General features: G+C 48.1%; 1 protein-coding gene across 3 annotated transcripts in view; it reads left to right on the top strand.

Moving 5' to 3' along the window:
* BFAR (bifunctional apoptosis regulator) overlaps window positions 1-24,199 on the top strand; it is a 330,143-nt gene that overhangs the window by 167,548 nt on the left and 138,396 nt on the right. For all 3 annotated transcript variants that reach the window (XM_078663091.1, XM_078663089.1, XM_078663090.1), the window contains exon 6: window positions 9,007-9,151. In XM_078663091.1, coding sequence (XP_078519217.1) covers window positions 9,007-9,151 — 145 coding nt within the window. The remainder of the gene's footprint in view (window positions 1-9,006; window positions 9,152-24,199) is intronic.

The raw sequence follows: 24,199 nt of genomic DNA, 5'->3' as shown, positions 1-24,199 counted from the left end.
CCACAAGATAAAGAAAAAACTGCATTCTCCACTCCAGACGGGTTGTACCAATTCAAAGTGTCGCCCTTTGATTTGCATAGAGCCCCGGCTACTTTCCAGAGGGCCATGAATTTTATTTTACGGCCCCATGAGAAGTATGCCGGCGCGTACATAGATGACAGTCATCTATAGCGATAACTGGGACCAAACCGTCAAATATTTAGGCTATTTATTAGGAAGAGTGATACGACAACAGGATTCCAAATTATCGGCCATCTCCCAATTACCATTGCCAAAAACCAAGAAAGATCTCCGAGCCTTCTTAGGATTACTCGGTTATTACCGAAGATTTATTCCTAACTTTTCTCAAACAGCAGCCCCCCTCACGAATCTATTGCAGAAAACAACAAATACAGAGGCACAATTAGAACATCCCACCCAAGAGATCTTACGAGCCTTTGAATCCCTTAAGAGATCCCTCACATCGGACACGGTATTAGCCAGTCCTGACTATTCACTCCCTTTTGTCCTACAGACAGATGCGTCGGACCAAGGAATAGGAGCGGTGTTATCCCAAGTAACGAGACAGGGTGAGGAGAGACCTATCTTGTAAATCAGCCGGAAGCTATTCCCGAGGGAGCAGTACTACGCTGTAATAGAGAAAGAGGCTTTGGCCATCAAATGGGCTATAGAAACACTAAGGTACTACCTAGAAGGAAGGGAATTTACTCTATATACTGATCACGCACCTTTAGAATGGTTGGCACGCAATAAAGGAAACGACGACAGAGTATTGAGGTGGTTTTTGGCTCCACAGCCCTACAGATTCCGAACACAACATCGAAAGGGAGCAGATCAAGGGAATGTGGACTTCTTATCAAGATATCCGAAAGGGAAAGCCCCTAGTAGTAAGACAGCAAGGGGAAGGGAATGTAAGAGGGTGACCTTCAGGCGACTGAAATACTTGGGACTACCTCGACCAGAATTCCCCGCATGTAGAGGACGGAACTATGTGGGCAGAGACAGGCAATACCTTAACCAAGGAAAAGACCCACCCGTCTTCCCTGTCTCCCCACAGCGAGGCCCAGAGTCGGAGGTGGGAGGAGCTGACCCCGGAAACGCTACGGCTGCACTGGTAAAAACGGGACAAACACAGGAGTAGGCACCTTTGACCTGCGGGAGAAAGGAGCTGGGGGAGGAGTCAAACGCGGAAGAGCAGCGAAGTGTGGAGCAGGACGCCGAGAGCGAGGACCGAGACCCGGAGCAGGAAGCCGAGAGTGAGGACCAAGACACAGAGCAGAGCGCAGGGAGTGAGGACAAAGACCAAAGCAGGGAAGAGGCGGAGGAGAACGACGACCACTGGACGGAAGAGTGGTGGCATCCACCGGAGAAAGCTGAAGAGCGGCCGCAACTCAGGAGAGTTGTGGCGGAGCCGGTGAGTGACACTGGTTCTGGGGAGAGTGGGTTGGTACTGCTGCGGTAGGTGGGTGGAGAGGGGAACAAGGGCTAATTTGAAGCAGGGGGAGCACAAGGGCATTGCTGTTGTAAATCACTAATCAGTCTAGTCACCACTATCTTGACCTTGACCCCCTCAGTCCTCACCCTAAGCCCTGACAACCCGATAATTTCCCTAGTTATTTTCTTTCTCCAAACCCCATTTCTTTTGGGCTAAATCTTACCCAGTCACAGTCCATTACCTCCTTAGGCACCACCGGGTGTAGGTGACTGGTAAGTACCTGTGTCACAGTAAACTGACAGGCTCCCTTTCCCTCCTTTTGGCGAGCCTCCGGGTGAAGCTAGCACAACTGACGAGCCAGATCCACAACTCCTCTCCATCCCACCTGAAGAAGGAAGACCAGAACAGGCGTCTATATCCATCCATCCTGAGAGAGAAAAGACCAACCCAGAGTAAGAGACTTACAACCCTGTTACCAAACAGAAAAATGTGACTACTGACAAAGTATCACCTGTTCGACAATACATTCAGCCTCCACGTCTGTATATCTGCCCTGCCCTCCCACACACCAAATTTGTTAAGCATCTAAGGCTTTACCTAGGAGGCCTACAGACCCAAAGCACTTGAGGAAAGGATGCTACTGCAGCCCTTTTATTAACTGTTCCTATTTCTGAGCTATGTAAAGTCGCTACATGGAGATCTGTACATACTTTCTCTAGTCACTGTTGTCTAGATTCAGATTCTTAAGCTGATACTCAAGTTGGGCAGGCTTCTTTGCCGAATCTTTTCAGGTAGTTGTTGGAGCTGTTGGTATTTCACGTCCGCTTCTTGTGGAATGGGCTTGCTCTTCTATTCAATGCTTATGACTATTGATGAGGATCCCCTGGTAGAGAAGGAGAAATTGATTGCCTGTAATCTTAGTTCTCTTCCAGGGGAATCGTCATCGAAGTCCTAAGCAACCCTCCCACCTCCCCAGACAGAAATGGTTACAGCTCTTAACACATTCTTTAGATGACCTGACCTAATTGTCTCCTGTGGGGCATGATGGGATACAGGGGTACTGTGAGGCTCTTCAATACATGTGCCAATTTTCTTTGCCTGTACTTTAAATAGCAGCCTATTGGTTAACGATGTCTCAATTACCTTTTCCTTCAATAAATGCTTGTGAAAGATTTTCTGCTAGCATCTGTTTCTTGAATACAAAGTGTCAATTTATTTAGGCTGAGCCATGTGAAATGCATCCCTGCCTCCTTTTTAGGTCTCGGCCTGTGTAAGTTGCGCTTGCGCAGTCTCGGTGGCGAGAAATTATGTCTTCTAGTAGGGAGGTAAACGAGCCAGCTCTTCTCCATTGGCTGGCTTCCTAAACGGCGGCCAGCCATTGGAGAAGAGCTCTGTCTGTCCCTTTAAGCCCCGTCCAGTCTGAAAAGGACGGGCTTAAATGCAAATGGCCTTCTCTTTCCCTCTGTCTCTCTCCCTGCCCCTTCTGTGCTCCTCCCCACCCCTCGGTGCCCTCCCTCTTCCCTACCCTGGCTGCCCCAGCCCGTGCCGATCAGAGCTGGAGCCCCTTGTCAGCCCTCCCCGAGGAGCGAAGATGTGCTGTCTCACCGTGCCTCCCCCTCCCTCAGTAGTTTTCTGGGTCCATGCCTGGCAGGGCATTGTTCAGGACGGCTGTAGGGTCTTCTCTGTGTCACACTCTACTCTCGGGTGGGTGCCTGGCTGGAGGGGCTCGCTTCCTCGGCAGAGCTGCCCCGGCGCTATCGACCAGCCATGGACACTTGTGTGTTTTCGCAGCAGAGTTCCTTTGTCTGGCCTCGGCAGGGCTGCCGGAAGTGCTCCCCTGCCGTGCCCCGGCTCCGCTGCCACCAGCAGTGCTTTGGTAGAGGGTGTCTCCGGGGAGCATGCTGTTTTCTTCCCCCGTGCAATCACGCACACACACCTATTGATCCTGTGTTAGCACCAGCCAGAGAGGCCTAGCTGGAGCCTAGCAACCACGCGGCCGCGCTGCCGGCCTCCCACACAGGCCTGCTGTACCGCCGGCCCGCTCTGCTCACACAGGCCGCTCTCCCACCCCTGCAACACCAGGCCAGCTCTGTCCACAACAGGATGTACCATTGTGCAGCTCATGACTGGACGCCTGCGAGGCTCCCAAGCATCAGAGCTATCAGAGGGTTTGAGCTGCAAGGGGCCTCGTGGCACGCCCCTAGGTGGCACCCTGTCCATTGCTCGCGCATGCGCGTGTCTGCACCTACAAGACTTTAAGCTACATCAGTGTCAGAGGGAACAGGTGTCGTTCTTTCCTATTTACAGTTTCAGAGAGTTGACGTCGACCACATTAGCGATCGCTGCTGCACATGGCTCGCACTTTGCTACGTCTGGCACTGCCATTGCTGCTACTCCGGGTCTTGGCTCATAAAGGCATTGGCAGGAACAAAAAGATAAGTAAAATAGGAGGCTCCTGAATGGTAGGTGTTAAACCGCTGGTGTCTGCAGTGGGCCAAAAGGTGGCCAAGTGCAACTTCTGACACCCTGTGACGTTTTGGTGGTTCGACGTCCTTGCTTTCACCTGGCCTCGCTCCAGATTGAAAGAAGATTCAGCCCCCACAAGAAGACATGTCTCTCGCGTGCATGTGTAGGGCGTGCGCGCCCTGGTTTACGAAGGAACAGCCTGGCCCCTCCGCCCTCCTAGCCCCTCCGCCCGCCTGCCCTCATGGGGCGGCGCATAGTACATGGCAGTGTCTGAGACAACTGAGATGAGTTCAGGACTCTTATCCAATGGGCGAGATTTACTACTCGAGGCAATCAGGCAGCGGGTGTGCAGGGACAGCCCGTGCTCCCGAGAGGCATCAGCCTGTTTGTGCCAGCTGAAGTCACGCGCTCCTTTTTACCAGAGCCCATGGCAAGCTCTCTAAGCGGCAGACAGGGGGCGCCCTGCCCACTGGTGCCAGCCGGTCCCCCTGGCTTCCAGCTACACTTAGCGCGAGCTTCTCAAGCCGAAAATGCAGGCGCAGCTCCGCTCTGTTAATGGCCTGTGCGCAGCCATGGGGGAGGCACCTGCTTCTCAGCTCTTTTTATCAGTCTCAGGCGCTAGTCTGAGCACGCTGTCGCAGACCCTGTCATATGAATGCCCTTACACGATGCTTGGACCGAGTCATAGTTATTTAGGAATAAAAGAGGTACTCCTTTTATTCGTTCTGTCCTTTAAGACATCCAGTCGACGTTGATTGGTCGGGTCTTGACAGTTTCCCTGGCTGTGCTCGTGTTTTTCTTGCCTCTGTTCCCTGGCTGTGCTCGTGTTTTTCTTGCCTCTGTTCCCTGCTTGTGCTCGATTGTGTGTGTGTGTGTGTGTGTGTGTAGCTCTCTGTATGTGTGTGGCTCTCTGTGTGTGTGTGTGTGTGTGTGTGTGTGTGTGTGTGTGTGTGTGTGTGTGTGTGTGTGTGTGTGTGTGTGGCTCTGTGTGTGTGTGTGGCTCTGTGTGTGTGGCTCTTTGTGTGTGTGTGTGTGTGTGTGTGTGTGTGTGTGGCTCTGTGTGTGTGTGTGTGTGTGTGTGTGTGGCTCTGTGTGTGTGTGTGGCTCTGTGTGTGTGTGACTTTGTGTGTGTGTGTGGCTCTGTGTGTGTGTGTGGCTCTGTGTGTGTGTGGCTCTGTGTGTGGCTCTGTGTGTGTGTGTGTGTGTGTGTGGCTCTGTGTGTGTGTGTGTGTCTCTGTGTGTGTGGCTCTATGTGTGTGTGTGTGTGGCTCTGTGTGTGTGTGTGGCTGTGTGTGTGTGTGGCTCTGTGTGTGTGTGTGGCTCTGTGTGTGTGTGTGTGGCTCTCTGTGTGTATGTGTGTGTGTGGCTCTGTGTGGGTGGCTCTGTGTGTGTGTGTGGGATGCTCTGTGTGGGTGGCTCTGTATGTGTGTGTGGGTGGCTTTGTGTGGGTGGCTCTGTGTGTGGGTGCAAATGCAATAGGTCTCGCATTTGCGAGAGATTAAGCTATTGGCATTGTAAATGACAATGCCATTTATTTATATGTTTTAAAAACAAAAACATAAATAAAAATAATGTCATGAGCAATGCCAATAGCTCTAACTTTAACAATGCAGAGACCATTGCATTGTAAATGCTTGTTCATCTAGGTAGTGGTCTTCCACACATCAGTTAACAAATTCAGCTGAGTTTTTTACGATGGTGATGTCCAAGTGCTTTTTCCTCCGGGGTGACTTGAACATCTGGGTGGATGATCACCCACATCCCTATGACCAGGAATTTGTGATGAGTGGAACAACAATGCTGCCTAACAGATGGTAAACTCTAGCTAAGGCAGTTACATCCGCTCCTCACTTACTCCTACATCTAAACTAAGTCTTGTTGAAATGTCGCCCCGATTTTGGTCGGATCATGCCTTCACTAACCAAATTTAATATGGATTTTAAAAAGTACAATAATATTCATTCTACCCACAGCGATCTGCTAGTTTCTGTGTTTAAAACACAACTTATGGGCATACAAAATGCATAGAAAGAATGCTCCAAATTAAACAATGGATGTGTTTCATACACACTGATTAAATTGATCCGGGGTGACGTGAATATTGCACTTGTTAAAAATTATCTTGATTTTAGTTGAACTTTAATGTTAACAGGCTATAAAATGCACTCAAGTCGAAATATTTGGCAGTTGAGTACACTGAAAACATTTTCATATGGAGAAATAACTATGAAGAATTTGCATTTCTTTTTATACTGATCATTGAATATTTGAATTATTTTTCTTGCCTCCTGATTTATATTTTATGGCCACGTGTATTCAGTATATCCCTTGCCAGCATGTTGTATGTGTCTTTCTAATAAACTAACTGATTGTGAATAGATTTTGGCTTACTAAGCAAATCAAAAACTGAATGCGCCAGAACAGTCTGTTATTTCCTCCAAGATCGAGGTGCTTCTTTGTGGTTCTGAGAGTCCTGTGAGGCTCCTGGCCGTGTTGCTCCGGACTTCAGCTTGTCAACAATTCTGCAGGTGAACAATGTCCTAAAAAATTGTTATCACCACTTTCACATTCTTCTTGGGCATCATGCCCCTGCTATACGTACTAAAAGATTTTCAATTACCAGTATAAAGAATTGAAGCATATTGGACTTCAAAAAGATTTTAGTCGCCTTACCGACATCGAAAATATATGAGTACTGTACTCCAATGGTCTCATTTCTACAAACTATTTTGATGGAAGAACGTTTGTGATAAATTGTGCGCTGCTTTTGAACATGCTTGTCTGCAGTTAAGTAATTGTTACTATTTCAGCTAATAACTGTAAACCTTCCTTTTGATCACGTATGCCGGTTTTTGGAAAGTTTTTAGGCATTATCTGTTTATGTCCCTTTTTTGCATTAATCTTTCTTTTTGTTGTCAAGTTTCCCATTGCCCTTCATTGAGCCCAGATGCACGTTGGAAATACTGGTGTACAATTCCTAACTATTGGCAAGCATGATCAAGGTCTCGTCCTCTAAACTGTGTGCGTAACCACCCTGTGAGAGATGTTCAAAAGGTCTCTACTCTGCTAGAGACTCTTACTTCATTTCATTCACTTTAAATGAGCGCCATTCTTAGCCTTCATGCTCCCTCAGAAATGATAAAGCATGTAATCTCTGTTGTGATAGAAATGCTCTAGAAGGTCCAAGCATAAGCGAGAGAAGTCAGCTTAGTGCTAAGAGCCACAGCGCCCATTGAAAACTCAGTGCTGTAAAATACTTTGTCCGACACTCTTGTAGATTACATTTCTTCATAATAAAGCTTTTCCGATGAACACCTCAAATGCTCTAATGTTTTACCCATAGGACAAATGACTTTGTGATTACAATGGGCCTGAACACTTTACAAACAATTGATGTCTCATGAAGTATATTTGGCTGTACCATTGTCATGTAGCTTATAAATGACCAGTCCGTCACTGCACACGCTAACCGTATGAAAAGCTGTTGTCTTACACAACATTGATACTGGAAAGACGATGGCTTGTTCATTTACTGCAATATTGGTTGCTCAGCCAATGAACACTGTCAAAGTAGGCAGTGATGATATAGTGGTGGTATAGGAAAAACAGTATGAATGTCTTATACTGGAACAAGAGCAACTTCAGTAAGGGAAGATCAGGGATCCATGCCCATAGATCAAATAAGGACATATAATAGCAGATGAACCCCCAAGTAGGATTGCAAAGACACTTACTTGATCTTGCAGCACAGGGTACTTTGAGCAAAACAGTTACATGTCATTATGACAGTGTGATGGATTTTTGGACTGTAGATCTGACTCTGAAATCATCTGTATGTATGTTGACAAACAAGATTGTTGCATTTTTTTGGGGGGGTGGTACTTCTATCATCTGTTACATTCTAAAATTAATAGTAAATTTGACAAAGTTGTTGTTATGAGAAATGCAGACTCTACACCACTTTTCACTTCACTGCAACAATATTTGTCCTTACATAACATGTAGTCTGCAAAACCTTTAGGAAGCCGGTTTAAGTTGGATTTATAGACTGCACATTTTTGGGAAAACAGTAACTTTGGACAGACACCTTTAATATAAAGATGTAAGGATAAAGTACAGCTATATGCATCCATGTACCCACAAAGAAGAGAATTGGGAAATAGCTTTTAAAAGACATCCTTTGACAACTCTTTATTTTCAAATTATGATCTGAGCATAGAGGGGTGTGTATGTGACTATGATTATATTTAAACAAGGGTAAATAAGACAGACTTGAATTTCACAAAGCATGTGATTATCTTTAGGCTCTCAAAAGGAGATACTGTCAGAATAAGGAGCTATCCCCAGAATTATAATATATTGATGTCTGTTATTAAATTGTATGATACTCACAACATCCTGAAGAGATTAAGAGTTTAAGAATTCATTGATTCATAAATTTGTATGGCACACTGGTACCCCATAGCGGCCCTGGTGCCGAGACAAATCCGTAAAACAGAAAATAGAAGGCAAAGCTGTTTCATAAATAAAGTCTCAAGTCAAAATGATCTTATGGCATGAGTAGAGCTTTACACCACAGTCCTACTTTGTGATCTCTAGAGGTCCTCCGTTAAAGGATTCCTTTGAGATAGCACACTGTAGGTTGAGCTTTTGTATTCCAAACACTGAAAATACCTCCCCATCAGATGACAGATGGGCACATGCAACCATTAATAGTTTTAGGATAGCTGTTTAACTGCTTTTTAAAAATACATTTTGGCCCTACCACAAGTAGTTTAGCCTCAACAAATAAGTGATATGAAAGAGCCCATGGGGTAAGTGTCTTGTAGTTAACACGCACATCTTATCCATCTCATGTCTGCCTATGAAAAGCTGGATATGTTTCACTGACTGTCAGTGGTGGATTAGTCTTTCTTTGCTCACATTGAGTTTGTCAATTTCCTTTACCCAGGGTTTCTTATAAATACCTCTTTTACATGAGTAACATGATAAAGAAGCCAAAATGCCATAATGACAGAATAAACATTGGATTGGAAATTGATTTTCTGAGATTTGTGGAAAGCAATTAGTTACTGTAGTGTAACTAATATATTTTGTGTTTTTAGACTTCTTTTAACTTTAGCAGAGGAAGAGTTTTTGAAGGTGCCATATAGTATTGAGAACAACAGTCACCGAAAAGCCATCCTAATGGAATTGGAACGTGTCAAAACACTTGGAGTTAAACCTCCCCAGAATCTTTGGGAGTACAAGGTACAGTTATTTTTCTTTTTCGTTTAGGCTTACCGATCCTTCATACTAGGTGTGCTTTTGTTAGTGAATCGACTTTGGGTGCTCACTTGTACTCACAACATTATTATGAATGGCTATTCTCCTGTTTCAATAGGAGTCATTTACAGCATAACTTTGTACAACGACTGTGGCCTAAATCCAATTGGTCCTGTTTAATTGCTCTAGTTCTACTATTTTTAAATTGCGCAAGATTGTACTCTTTTTTTTCAAGTTGCTTTTATCAGTAGGTAATGTAACTACTTCACAGTGGGCTTTATTAAAAGCTTTCTCATTGCATGCATTTTTAGGTCGAAGCACGACCTGCATTCAATGCGTAAGCATTGATTGCAGTGCTTCGACAACTATTGTGATCCGTATTTGGGAATGTGAACACGGCTCAGACGCGCGCTTTTGCTGTCTCAGTTTTGACCGCGGGAGCGCGCGTCTGAGCCGCGCTTGCGCAGACGAACTCCCAGCCCCTCGCTCGCATCAACGGCGCACAGACACAGCCAGCCTCCACCCCTCTGCATGCACGCACACACACACACACACAGGCGCACGCACACACACACACGCTGCCCCCCCCCCCCCCCCCCACGGTGATTGGGTGTCACGGGCCCCCCCACCCCACTCACCGCATCGGCGCCCTCGTTTTTGTTTTTTTACTTTACTATTTCGCGATATTTACTTACCAAACAAGCCCCCACACTCCCCCCCACCCCCCAAAAAAAGAATTCTCCACTCGAATTCCCACGGTATTCTTCAACACAATAAAATGGAACTAATGCACGGTCAACTTTCTGCAACAAAGTACCCCACAAAGATCGGTAAAGTTGCACCAACTCACCAGGCCAGCTGGATGCAGTGCGGCCCTGCTCAGAGCCTCCCTCCGGACAGACAGCCGCCGCCTGTAGCCAACAAGCCCCCCCTCGGGCTTCTTCCAGCGCACCCCAAGCTGAGCTCCTCCAGCCCCGCGAAGCGGCGCCACACATGTTAGGGAGACCGCTGCGAGCAGGCAGCGCCTGGATGAGAGCGAGGGCTCCGGCCGGAGAGGAGCGAGGAGGCGAACCAGCGACCCAAGTTCCTAAACATGTCCGGGCGGCGAGCAAGGCTCTGGTGGCGTGCGTGGCTCTCGCCTCGCGCTCTCCCTCCTTCCTTCCCTCTCTCCTCTCGGCTTTCCTCTGGATCGGGGGGAGGGGGATCCTCGGCGCGCGTCAGGCCCCGCCGCCCGCCTCCTCGGGCTCAGGTTCTTCAGCTGCAGAAGCTCTCCCAAAGGCTGCGCTCTCCACGCCCACAGCCCCCGGGATCCGTAAACATAGGTTGGGGTGCGCACCTTTCACTCCCAGATCCACTTCCACCGGAGTTCTCTGAATGGGAGGCGCCGGTAGGAATGTGGGAGGCACCCAGAAGCCTGGTGGAAATGAGCGGGGAGGAGGTCTGCAAGCCCTGTGATGCGCCGCTGCCCCCGTGTTCAAAAGTGAGAGCCGTGCAATGTCACGGAATACGTTTCTCTTCGGGCTAGCCGAGCATGATGTACTGGCCAGGGAACCTCTAGAGGAGAAATCGCTTTCTCCGACTCTCCTCCCTGCTAATCACGCGCACTGAAGTATGTCGACGCTACGATATTGGGTACTCCCTATTTATAGAGCTTGGGGGAGAGAGGGTGTTTGTTTCCTCTGTCTGTACTTCTTTCTCCTACTTTTCTTTTCCATTGCCTATCTTTACGTTATCATTCTGTCTTTTTCATCCATGTACTATTCTATGTATGTGTCTGCACCTATAAAATAAATTGCGTGCCGCTGCCTCTGGCTGCTTTTTTTCACAGATCAGCGGCACCTATCTCTGGCACAGAGTTCTGCAGTGTTCTCTTCTTTCCCCTCTCACGCCCAAAACCACCCCCACCCCCACAACCAGCTGGACTGGGTGAGGAAAACTCGGACAGTATGGCTCAGTGACTAAGTCTAGACCTACCATTATGTCTTGGGCACTCATTACACTGTATGTGTGTTTCTCTAGCCCAGCCTCTCACTCTAACAATGCAATAGGTCTCGCATTTACGAGAGTTTATGCTATTGGCATTGTAAATGAGAATGCCTTTTATTTATTTATTTTAAAAAACAACACATTAATAAAAGACATTTTAATCTACAATGCCAATAGCTCAAACTCTAGTAAATGCGAGACCTATTGCATTGCAAATGCTTGTTCTTAATTGTTTCCAACTGTAATTTATTAATTTCCTGACAGTAAAGTACAATTTTCCATTGAGTGCTTACAAACAGACAAACGAAAAAAGAAAAACATTCCTATCTTAATGTGACAACCCCTCCTCCCCAGTATACATCAATCATTTTATAGTTGCCCAAGTAGGATTACATATTAAGAATACTAAGGGTCTACAGAATCATAGTTGTACAAAGCCCGACAACTTACTTCATCGGGTATGAGGTGGAGTCCTCTCTTGAGATCTAGCTGAATAAATTCTGTGGTTGTAGTCTTGGAGGACATATCCTCGCACCTTGTGTATCAACCATATATAAAAGTACTGGCTGCCAAGTGGTCATACGTTTGCTCCTGTCCTTATCTATGCATCCTATAATGTTCTCAGTTGCCATCGTGTCTCATGTATGCCAACACTATGTGTGCTATCCAGGAGGAGTTGTCTGTTTCCAATATTTGGCAATGGGCATCCTCACAATTAGCAGTAAGTGGTATACTTTCAGAACACCTCATTGCTGGCATTGTGTGTGTCGGCCTAGTACTGTCACCAAGGGCTCAGCTGGCGCTGTGACTCCCATAATGTCTGTAATTGTGGATAATACTTATTTTCAGAAGTATTGTAACTTTGGGCAACTTCACCAAACATGGAGTGGATTCCCCACCATTCTGCACCCCCTCCAACACAGTTTAGTTGTGGTTTGTCGGAACAATTTGTGGAGTTTGTCTGGTGCACGTTACCAGCCTGTCTGTATTTTGATAGCTGATTTCCTCTGACGAGCCAATTGGGAATACTTATAAATATCCTTCCAGTTTTTCCCATCTCTGTGTGCTGATGAGGTGTTGGAGTTCTCTTGTCCATGTGTGCATTTAAGACCAGGGGTTAGGCTTTAAAGTTGTGTTTAGATATCTGTACAAGGCAGAAGCTCTCCCCTTAGTCCCCCAGTATGACATGAGGAGTTTGTTGCCCTTTGTCAGCAGTTGGGTTGCCACCTTTAATTGTGGGTGAAGGACCCAATGTCATATTCGTTAGTATCAAAAGCATTCTTTCTCCGTAAGACTTTTTCTTTGTTTTTATCAACATCTTTTACAGTCCAAAAAGGATCTAATTTCCCCCTTCAGAAAAATGTCTGATACAATTCTACAGTCCCCATCCTTTCAGTGCAGGTGAGGGCTCAACCCTTGTGCTGGTATGAAATATGGATTGTCCAGTATGGGGGCCAAGGGTGGATGGGAAGGTTATGGTGTGTCGATGCTACCACTGTGTCCTATGCATTCAGCAGTGTGCCAGTGATTTGACTACAGTATGCGTTTTTAGGCCTATGCTTGCGGTGCATTCAAATTGCATCCTATAATGCATGCCCCATAGCCCTGTCAATATGGAGTCAGTGTTTGCAGGATTCCAGTTTAGACAATTTCCCTATTATTCACAGTTGAGCGACTGCATTTAGTGAAAAACATGTGGGAAGCCCAGTCCCACCCTCCTCTCATGGAGCCACCAAAGTGTTTTTTGGATAGTTTGTTAGTCTTACCCTGCCAGACAAAGTTCATAAAGGAGTGGGTTAAGTTCTCTATTGTGGAGCGTAGTATGTGTAAGGTTAAAGCCTGGAAGGCGCACAGGAGTCTAGGAACCAAGGTCATTTTGATTGCCGCTTTCTGACCTAACCATGAAACTTACTGGTTTCTGAACCTCTACATTTCAAGTTCATGTCCATCAGGAGCTAAGGGATGTTGGCAGGGATCCACTCTGATAGGTAGCTGGTAGGGTAACCCTCAGGTAGTGCATAGCTTTGGAGGAAACTTTTATGTTTAAATTTGTTTTTATTGTTGCCAGGTAAGCATGAAAATGAAGTCGTCATCCGCTGAAACGGCGTTAACATTTAGCCATTATCAGCTATTGTGCAACTTATAACATGAAACTCCCCTTCAACCCCCACCCTCACCCTCCCACCTCAGGTGCCAGTTAAGCTAATATTATACACTAGGATTGCGGTCTATGGCTTTCACAAAGTTAGTCTCAGCAGGAATGTGGGGGTGGCTCCGGCAAGCGTAGTAGTTTGAGATATCTAGGGCGAGTATGCTCAATCAATTCTTGTGATAGAAGTATTATGAATGGGAGCCAGATCTCCCGGAATGTGTCTCCTTCTGGTTTAAGTGTCAAGATACGATTTATCCAGGACAATCTAGTCGGGACTCTATCTGTACCCGATAAGGCTAATATTGATTGGTGCGCCGCCCTTAGGGACAGGGTAATGTGTCTGCCTCTCCTGGATTTGAGTGGGTATGTTAGCAGGTTGGGAAGACCTAGTACAACATAGGAGGAGAATATGGGAAGCTGGGTGTTAAAATGTGTATCATGTCTGACGGGAACTCTTTCCAGAAATGTGCTAGTCTGGAGCATTCCCTGAGGATATGAACCAGAGTCTCAGGAGAGTCCCTACATCTCCAACATTTGCCTCCACATTCTAGTTTGATTTTGTGCAGGCAGACAGGGGTCAAGTACCAATTGGAAGTGATCTTCACCGCTGCCTCTGTGCTGGATGTATTGGGAGCTGTGTATCTTGTCCTATAATATATGTCACTCCAATCCTTCTGTGTTAGTTGTCGCCCCAATTCTCGTTCCCACTGCAGCTGGGCAGAAGATATTGGCTCTAGCTCCGGGCCCATCAGTATTTTATATAGATCAGAAACTAGTTGTTTGTCAGACTCCTTACCGAGAAGCCACTTCTTGAAGTTGGTCTAGTGTCGCTGTGCAGCTTCCCTCACTTTTGACCCCGTCAACCAGTGTTTACTTTGTGTATAGCGGAATCTCTCCGCCTGAGGGACTGCATAGTCTGCTCTCAGCATATCAATGGGATAGGACCCTCTTCATCAAGGAAATGACCTATTGATCTGCCCTCCAACTTCTGCCAGACACTGAACGCGTTGCGATTCAATCCCGGAGAGAAGTCCAAATTGTCCGGTAACCAAGTGAGCGGGGAAGGGAACAATGTGAGGCCCCTCTTCGCTCCCATCGCATCCCATACCCTAAGCATGGGCGCAGTAATCGCCGAGAGGTAGGCGGTTAGATCTTTTCAAAAAGGGGATCTTCCACAGGGAGGTTTCTGGGCAAGACCACACCACCAGATACCTGACTGCGGTTTGGAAATAACACAGGATGGATGGAACGCCCAGGCTTCCCTCCCTTGAAGTTCGCCAACTCAGATTGCATTGCATGCGGGGCGCCGATTTGCCTAAGCAAAGGTCTGAAAAGATCTCTGTAGAGATTGGAGCGTTCCCGGTAGGGGCCAGAGAAGCAAAGTCAGGAATCTGTAGAGAGTTCTAGGGAGGGCTGTCCTCTTTAATGCCGCCACTCGTCCTAGCCACAACAGCGTATATGGTTGTCAGCGAGCTAAATCAGACTTCACCATGTCCACTAGCGCTTGGTAATTAAGAGTCGAGAACTCTTGGATGGTCGGGCCAGTTGGATACCCAAGTATGAGATGTTAGTACTCCGACCAATTGAAGGAGCCCGCGTAGGATGTTCCTTCGTAGCCTGCAAGACCGTTAACTCAGCACCTGTGATTTGGCGATATTAATTCGGAAGCCTGAAACCGCTCAGAACCTCTCGACCTCTCTTAGAAAGCTCAGGACTGTCTCCCAGGGATTATCGAGAGACAATGTTGTTGTCCGCATTTAGTGTAATAAGGTGCTCTTAACCCCCAAAGCATATGCCCCTCACTTCTGGATCATCCTGTACTCTCAGCGCGAAAGGCTCCATATAGAGCGCAAATAAGAGAGGGGAAAGGGGACATTCCTGTTGCGTGCCATGTCGGATTGGGGAGCTCTCTGAATTTCTACCATTGACTCTAACCGAGGCTCGTGGTTTCTCGTACCAACTCAACACCCACAAGCAGAACCTGTCCCCCAATCCAAAATGTCTTAGTACCACTGCCAGGTAAGGCCCTTGCACCCTGTAGAAAGCTTACTCCGTGTCTATAGAAACAAGCATTTGCAATGCAAAAGGTTTCACATTTACACAAGTTTCAGCTATTGGCATTGTAAACGACAATGCGTTTTATTTAGGTTTTAAAAACCAAAACATAAATAAAAGGCATTGTCGTTTACAATGCCAATAGCTCAAACTCACGTAAATGTGAGACCTATTGCATTGCAAATGCTTGTTTTAGGACTTGTGCCCTTGGTGTTATGGTCTATAAGTCGAGAGGCAGGGTGATTGGTAAAGCATCGTAGTTTGTGCCGCGCTTTTGATGCAGGTCTGTAAGAATACGTTCAAGCCTTGTGTAGTGTAATATAAATTTACAGCCTGGTGTGTCAGCGACGGTTCAAATTAACAATTTGTTAGCACACATATGAACATTGAGGAAGTTGGTGATATTGATTGTACTGAAGGAAGAGTTCCCAAATTTGTAACTCGAAGGCTGTAATCATTTTCTGGCTTCGGGTAAATCATCCCCATTGCCGACCATCTGCAAATTACTATTACATGCTAAAAGAGACTTGCTTCGGGGCAGTTCGGCTGAAGGTCACTATAATAAGTTGACTTTTTACTCAACACTTGAATACTACAATTTTTATGGCCTTTGTCTTGCCATAAATATTAGGTGTTCCTGTTACCCAGATCAAACATGTACATTTTATCGATCTAAATAGGACTAAAGGGGTGGTTAAATGTGAAGGGCTTCCAACGCGCGTGTGCAAGTGACAACACTTCTGGCTTTAACCACAAAAGCTGCTGCATAATGTCAGCTTTCCCGCAAGCCAAAACGTGTGATCTTGGGCACAGTAAAATTAATGTCCTTTCAGTGTGCTTCACTGATGCGGCGGTTCAAAGCAAGAGAAAAGCTAGCTAGAGGGCCAGAGAAAGGGAGATAGAAAGGGAAAGAGGGAGAGGTAATAGCAGAATTACTGGTTTGGCAGAGACATCAGAGCTGCACTGCGTGCTATGATGAAGAGACGAAGACAGGAATCTTACATTTCTTAATCTTAGAAGATCCATTACCCTTGTGAAGCCGCTCTATTAACCTACAAGTGTTATGTCGTGAGCTATACATTTGTACACAGGGCACAAGTCCTATAACCAACCGCACCCAAAGAGTTCAAATAGGTGACCAGATGTCGACCTTGGGCTCCCTGACCTGTGGAGTCCCACAGGGCTCTGCCTTGTCTCCACTCCTATTCAACATCTACCTGCAGCCCTTGGTAGAGGCACTCACAGGCAGGGAGTGCCAGGTCTTTAACTACGCTGACGACACCCAACTCTTGGTTCGTCTTGAACATACCAGCCAGGTACAAGAATCAGTGAGAAACCTCCTCAGGTTTATGGTTAACTGGATGGCAGCCAATTCGTTAAAAATTAACCCAGAAAAAACCAAGGTGCTCATTGTTCCAGCCCAAAATAGCCCTTGGTGTGAACTGTTCTGGCCCTCTGAATTAGGGGTGGTGCCGACCCCAGCACCAGTAGTAAAAAGCTTGGGCTTGAAGATCGATTCCGACCTATCAACGTCTAGCCAGGTATCAGCAGTGGTGGGTAACTGTATGGGCCTACTTAGGCAACTGTGGAAACTTGCTCCACTCCTCTCCACTTTGGCCCTACAGTCAATTGTATCAGCTAGTTATTTCCCGGCTAGACTATGGGAATACCGTCTACTTAGGTATCTCACAGAGGCTATTGAGGAAGCTGCAGGTGGTGCAAAATGACGCAGCCAGATTAATTTTCAGCCTCCCTAGGCGTACGAGAGCTACCCCCTTACTGCATAAATTGCACTGGCTGCCTATTGAACAGCAGGTGCACTTTAAGAGCTTGTGCATACCCCATAAAGCCCCTTATGGAGATGCGCCAAAATACAAAAGTACGTGCCAGGACGGGCTCTGCGCTCCACAGAGGCATGTAAACTAGCCTCCTCTAGATACAATCTCAAGACCAAAGGAGGCAGAGCGTTCTCGGTCTTCCTGCCACGGATCTGGAACGACCTACCCGAGTCCTTGCGCAGGGAATCAGCCCTGCTCCCCTTTAGAAAGTTGTTAAAAACCCACCTGTTCAGAGAAACACTGACATCTGTTTAATCCTCCGTCCAGCAGTCATGCAGGGCCCTGCTCCTTCTTTAAGCGCTTAGAGACCAGTGGTAATTTGCGCTATATAAAACTAAAATAACATAACATAACAGATGCGCTCGTATAACAATACGTGCTCTGTGGTGGGGGAGGGGGAAGGGCAAAGTGCCGGCGCCGAGTGTGAGAGAAAGAAGGACAGACATGAAGGCCAGCAGATTGACGCGGGCATTGAAGCGAGGCGCGTGTGGTAAGGGAGGGCCTTCACACACGCATTAAAAAAAGCCAAATGGCAGCTGTGCACGATGGCAGCTGTGCACGTCACGCGCGTGCTTATGCGCGTGATAGTAAGCTGGTCGCCAGGAAAGTAGCACCTTTCAAAGTAGCACCTTTCAAAGCAGCTACTAAATGTCTCGGTAGACCAGCGCATGCGCTGGATCAGGCCGGGACCTAAAAAGCATCAGTACTCGCTGGGAACGGGATGCCTGGTCTACAAGATGGAGAAGGCGCTTGGTGTTATCTGAACATTGCCTATTGGGGATAAATCCAGACTCGTCTGGAGCGACCAATCCAGGCATAAGAGTGACCAGGATCCCTGTGAATAGTTTCACATCCACATTTAAGAGCGAAATAGGTCGATAGGACCCGCATAGTCGCTTGTCCTTGCCCGGTTTCGCTATTATCATGATGAAGGCCTCTATCATTGATGGAGGGAGCGTCGCTGAGCTCCTAGTTGTGTTAAATACCTTGGTGAGGAGAGGGGCCACTAAGCTGCAGAAAGTTTAATAAAAGACAGCCGGGAAGCCATCAGGGCCAGGAGACTTATAGGGCCTTAATCTAGAGATTGGGGTTATGGTCTCCTCGATTCTAATAGGGTTGTCAACGCCTGCCGCTTGTTCCGCTGTCAAGCTGGTCACTTTAGCTCTTTTCAGGAAGTCCGAGATCGACGGGAGGGAGATATTGTGCCGAGTAAATAGCCACCGCCTATTTCTTCTTCTATTACCTCTCCTGTTTCTGTTGTTAGAGCCTCCATGATGTTGGCCTGATGATTCCCTTTGTGTTTGTTTGCTAGTATTCTCCCGCACTTATTCCCTCCCAGGTAGAATGCATGCTTTAAGGCGTAGGATTGAGTGTCCGGCGTGGTCTAAGCCAGCTAGTTGCTTCCTGACCGACTCTAGCTGCCTCCATACCCTGGGAGCTCCGGTGCAGCGGTGGATGCGTTTGCGTTACCAGACTTGTTGTTGGAGTTGTGCCCGTTTGTCTCACCTGACTTTATTATCTGCCGCTGATATAGCGATCAGTACCCTTCTGATTACTGCCCTCAGGGGGTCCCATACTATCACTTGCTGCGTTGTGGGAATTTCGATAACTTCCAGGTAGTCCCTAATCCCTTCTCTACCTGTTGGACGACTTCTGGGCTGCGAAGTTGTGTTTCCTGTAGTCGCCACACTTAGGGTTCCTGATTTTGGGGTGGGAGGGGAAAAAGTCCAGCAGGACCGCCGAGTGGTCAGACAGGGCACGGGGTTCGATTTCCACTGAGTGCAATGCATCCTGTGCCCCTTTGGAGCTCAAGAAGTAGTTGAGCCTTGCATAAGATCTGTGTGCGTGGGAATAAAAGGTTAGTCTCTCTATTCCAGATTCCAACCCCGCCACAGACCCAATTCCTGCAACCAAGGAGCACCCCCTGCACTAATCGCCCCTGCTGCTCCCTGCCACTGGGTCGAGCGATCCATGTTGTGGAACACCAAGTGTAAGTCTCCATCATCTATCCTGTGAGGCCATAATTTCTCCTATTGATTCCTGTTGAAAATGCTCGTGCCTCTCAGGGCGTAGATAGAACCTGTAAGTATGGAATGTGAGCCATAGTGTATACAGTACCCCAGGAGGCAACCTCTGATCTCCGCCACCTGTATCCCCAATTTTCCCCAGAAGGAGCGTGAAAACAGCAATGCCACTCCCGCCGACTTGTGTGTCTGGGAGGAGAAGAACTGCTGTGGAAAGGCTCGGGACCTGAATCTACTCCAATCTCTACGCCGCAGGTGTGTCTCTTGTAAAAGGCATGCATCCACCAGAGAGTGATCTAGATAAAAAAAAGTATTGCCTTCCTCTTGACTGGATTATTCAAGCCTGTGACATTGTGGGTCAATACCCTCACATTCTTTGTTAACAATGTCATGGTAGGTGCCAAGAGCGCCCCTGGTTCTTGCTTATGAGTTTCCCTCCGCCTGCCCGCCCCCCCCTCGAACATCCATATGACTTATCGCGTTCTAGGTCGGGAATAATACGTAGATTCTGGCTATCTAACAGGCACGCGTAAACTGACCCCCATTACAGTAACAAGGAATGACCATAGTCCCTAGGTTGGATATGGCAAAGTGTAGACCATCTCTCTACCAGTGGTAAGGTCTCTGTGCGGGATTCTGGCCAAGTCTTTGGTCATCCGCTTAGTCTCCCAATCCCCGCCTCCCCACCATCACCCACCTCTCTGGCCATGCTATGTCATCTCAGGCAAGATCATTGGATGTAGTGTCTTCCGCCAATTTATCCGGAAGAGCCTTCCTTTCAGATGCCATAGTCTCCGTATCAGGACCAGATCCTCCCCGGCGGATAAGGACCCTTTGCCATCCCCACTAGCCGTCTTTTCTTTGTCTGTTGAGTTGCGTATTCAGTCGGGGCTACTCTTGGAGTTCCATCTGAAGCAGCTCAAATGCCTTGGATAAGGAGCGGAGCTTGCAAAGCTGGCCTTGCCATCGAAATAGCAACATGAATGGGTGGCCCCATGAGTAGGCCACCTTCTTGTCACGGAGGAAGGTTGTGTCTGGTCGGAACTCCCTTTTTTTGAAGAGTAAGTGTGACAAGATCCTGTAACAGATTTGTTGGTGATGCTCAAGCCTTTTTTAGGATCCATTCCTTTAGAGCAAAGTTGTGAACACAGGTCACAATGTCTAACGGGCGAGCATTTCCTTGGCCCCAGCTACCCACCCTGTGAGTCCTGCCCAGGCGAATTGCTTCTGTTGATGTCGCCAAGAATGTGAGCAAACCGGTCTGCTACGTAAGCCTTTATGATTTCTCCTTCTTCATCTCTGGGAGCACTGCGTACTGGAATGTTGTTTCGTCTGTAGCAATTTTCTAAGTCCTCCGGGTGTGCTTGGAGGTTCAGTTGTTGCTCTTACAGCCGGTTGATTTCTTGTAGCAGTTGCTCGATTTCCCATCTCGAGACGCAGACCTCTCCTCAAGTGAGTCTACTCTATCTCCGATGTCTGTCACTTCCTTTCGTACCAATTGAGGCTCAATTTTAAGATCCCTTTTTACTGCTAGGAGGTTGTCTCTCAGGCCTGACAACAGGGCTTCTAGGTATGGACGTGTGACTGGGACCTCTGAATCTTCTACTGATGGTGAGGTCGCTCTGCTCGGACCTTCCTCGGGCTCTCCCTCTTGGGGGCCCATTGGTTCCGTGAGCATGCCCTTGATGGAGCCTTTCTTCACCCTCGTGGATGCCATTTGCTCTGTATTGCCAAAGTTTCTGGATGGGAGGAGAGGTGATCTGTAGTTAACCCTGACACTCCCTCGCTCTTTGGAGGCACACAGGTTTCGAGCTGACTCCGGGGCGCAGACACGAAGGGATGCCCTTTCTTCTCCTCTCTTCAGCGGTCTAATGCTTCCCACAAACGAGGTTGGGAGGTCTTATTTCCTGCGAATGTTGAGAATGATCTGCTACTCCTGCCCAGGTGAAACTCTTGTAAGTTGGGGTCCCCCCGTCTCACCGGCAGCCCTCGGGCCAGGGACTGGGCCTCGCCAGAGACCGGTGATATGCAGTCACGTGCTTCAGACCAAAGTCCTCTATTGTCTCTTATGCTGTGGCTGCCGAGGCGGTCCACGGGCCTCCAGACTCGCGCTAGGCCTTATGCTCTCCCACTGGGTGCTCTCGCTGTTGCTAAGAGGCTGGTTTAGCTCTTCTTTGCCCGGGGGTGCACACCGAGATCCCGGCTTGTCATCCGAGCGCCTATTCCAGTAAGGGGGGGGGTCTTCAGCCCGTCTCCTGTCTCCCACATCGTCGAGTCCCTTGGGTGCGGCTGAACTATTGTCTCTCTGAGTCAATATTAGGACCCGGCTCCAAGATAAGAAGAAGCTTATCTCACCGCGCCCTCCGTGCCGGGGTTCTGCGATGATTCAGAAAAGGGGGTGGTGATGAACAGAGTGCCTGAATTAAGCAGACCACTCTTACCCAGTCCAAAGATCAGGGCTTGATCCATCACCGTTTTTTAGCTCACTGCACCATCCCAGCTCAGAACTTGGCTATATGCAAATTAGTCTGTTCCTGTCCCAGTGCATGATGGGAACAGGGCAAACCAAACTACCAAGCCAATTCTTATACTGGGAAGGAAACAAGCTTCCGGGGACCAGTTTCTGCCATTTCAGGCGTCGTCGGCCCGGCTTGCTTGAATCCTGATGGTGCAATGAGCAAGGGACTCACATCTGAGTATACCCTTCCACGCATATGGTGGACAAAATGATTCAGAAAAGGGGGTGGTGATGAACAGAGTGCCTGAATTAAGCAGACCACTCTTACCCAGTCCAAAGATCAGGGCTTGATCCATCACCGTTTTTTAGCTCACTGCACCATCCCAGTTCAGAACTTGGCTATATGCAAATTAGTCTGTTCCTGTCCCAGTGCATGATGGGAACAGAGCAAACCAAACTACCAAGCCAATTCTTATACTGGGAAGGAAACAAGCTTCCGGGGACCGGTTTCTGCCATTTCAGGCGTCTTCGGCCCGGCTTGCTTGAATCCTGATGGTGCAATGAGCAAGGGACTCACATCTGAGTATACCCTTCCACGCATATGGTGGACAAAATGATTCAGAAAAGGGGGTGGTGATGAACAGAGTGCCTGAATTAAGCAGACCACTCTTACCCAGTCCAAAGATCAGGGCTTGATCCATCACCGTTTTTTAGCTCACTGCACCATCCCAGCTCAGAACTTGGCTATATGCAAATTAGTCTGTTCCTGTCCCAGTGCATGATGGGAACAGGGCAAACCAAACTACCAAGCCAATTCTTATACTGGGAAGGAAACAAGCTTCCGGGGACCGGTTTCTGCCATTTCAGGCGTCTTCGGCCCGGCTTGCTTGAATCCTGATGGTGCAATGAGCAAGGGACTCACATCTGAGTATACCCTTCCACGCATATGGTGGACAAAATGATTCAGAAAAGGGGGTGGTGATGAACAGAGTGCCTGAATTAAGCAGACCACTCTTACCCAGTCCAAAGATCAGGGCTTGATCCATCACCGTTTTTTAGCTCACTGCACCATCCCAGCTCAGAACTTGGCTATATGCAAATTAGTCTGTTCCTGTCCCAGTGCATGATGGGAACAGGGCAAACCAAACTACCAAGCCAATTCTTATACTGGGAAGGAAACAAGCTTCCGGGGACCGGTTTCTGCCATTTCAGGCGTCGTCGGCCCTGCTTGCTTGAATCCTGATGGTGCAATGAGCAAGGGACTCACATCTGAGTATACCCTTCCACGCGATGGGCCTCTGCGTAAGCCTCGGGATCACGTCCTACTAAGCCTCTCCCCAAATCGGTCTTCTGTATTCCTCTGACGTTCTCTGCCTTGTGTGCTCCATTCACCAGTGATTTTGGGCCTGACAGCCAGTCCTGCCAAGCATCACGCATCTCGTGTGACACTAACGCATTTCAGTGTGGTGATCTGCATCACCGCACTGAAATGCTTTGTCACGCATTTTTTATCTCACTGAAACTATCTACCGCGCTGGTGCTATAGTGCCGGCTCTGCAGCTCCTGACTTGCCACTAGCAGGTCTGGCTCACAAACAGTTAAATTCGTGTGCCCCTCAGCTCTGGCTGAGTGAATCACGAGAGTGCTGGCTGCAGCGCGACAATGTTACATTGCGGCCCCAGCCGCCTGCCAGCCTGACTTCATTCATTAATTAATTAATTTCCGGGCCGCGCGCCAGGCTGTCTTCCAGCTCACACTCTCTGCCCATTAAACAGGGGAGGGCCGGATGTGACCTCACGCTGCTCTGCAGCAAGTGAGGTCGCCTGAGAAGAAGCGGCGGGGGATTTGTAGTGCAGATATGCCAATAGTAGACCCGATTACAGTAGGGTGACCAACCGTCCGTAAATTTCACGGACAGTCCGTAATTTCGGCCGTCTGTCTGTTGTCCGTGAAGGATTCTTTAACGGACGCCATTTGTCCGTCATTTTAGCCGGCACCGGTCGCCCCACCCTTACGCCGGCACAGCTTGCCGCCACCTCCCTTCTTGACTCCGATGCTGCACCAAAGCTCAGATACCCCGCAGCATTGGAGAGTCACAGCGGGGGGGGGGGCAGCCCTGACACCTCCAGCCCTTGATGAGCTGTTAAGAGGTGCTTCGAAGGTGACTGAGAGGGAGGGGGGGGCAGCCCTCACACCTCCAGCCCTTGATGACCTGTTAAGAGGTGCTCGAAGGTGACTGAGAGGGGGGGGCTGCAGGTTCAGGAGCAGCGACATCTATTCACATGCAAACAGCCCTGAATGCGTCACCTCTCTGCAATTTAGAGAGGCCCCAAACATCCTAGACTCGGCCAGATTACAAGGAGGCAGCACGTGGTTCTCTTCACAGAGCGTAATTACTGTCACTACATTGTAAGCAAACCTCGGTTCTTCAAACATGCAGTCTATAATGTAATAAAATAAAGAAAAGGCACAATCGCACCCACACTGATTAACAAAGTATGGAGGACAATCAGTTCAATC

Source organism: Lissotriton helveticus, chromosome 10 (genome assembly GCF_964261635.1).
Source record: "Lissotriton helveticus chromosome 10, aLisHel1.1, whole genome shotgun sequence".
In the NCBI taxonomy this organism is placed as follows: domain Eukaryota; kingdom Metazoa; phylum Chordata; class Amphibia; order Caudata; family Salamandridae; genus Lissotriton; species Lissotriton helveticus.
Note: the sequence above shows the minus strand (reverse complement) of the source record. Positions and strands in the feature narration are given on the sequence as shown.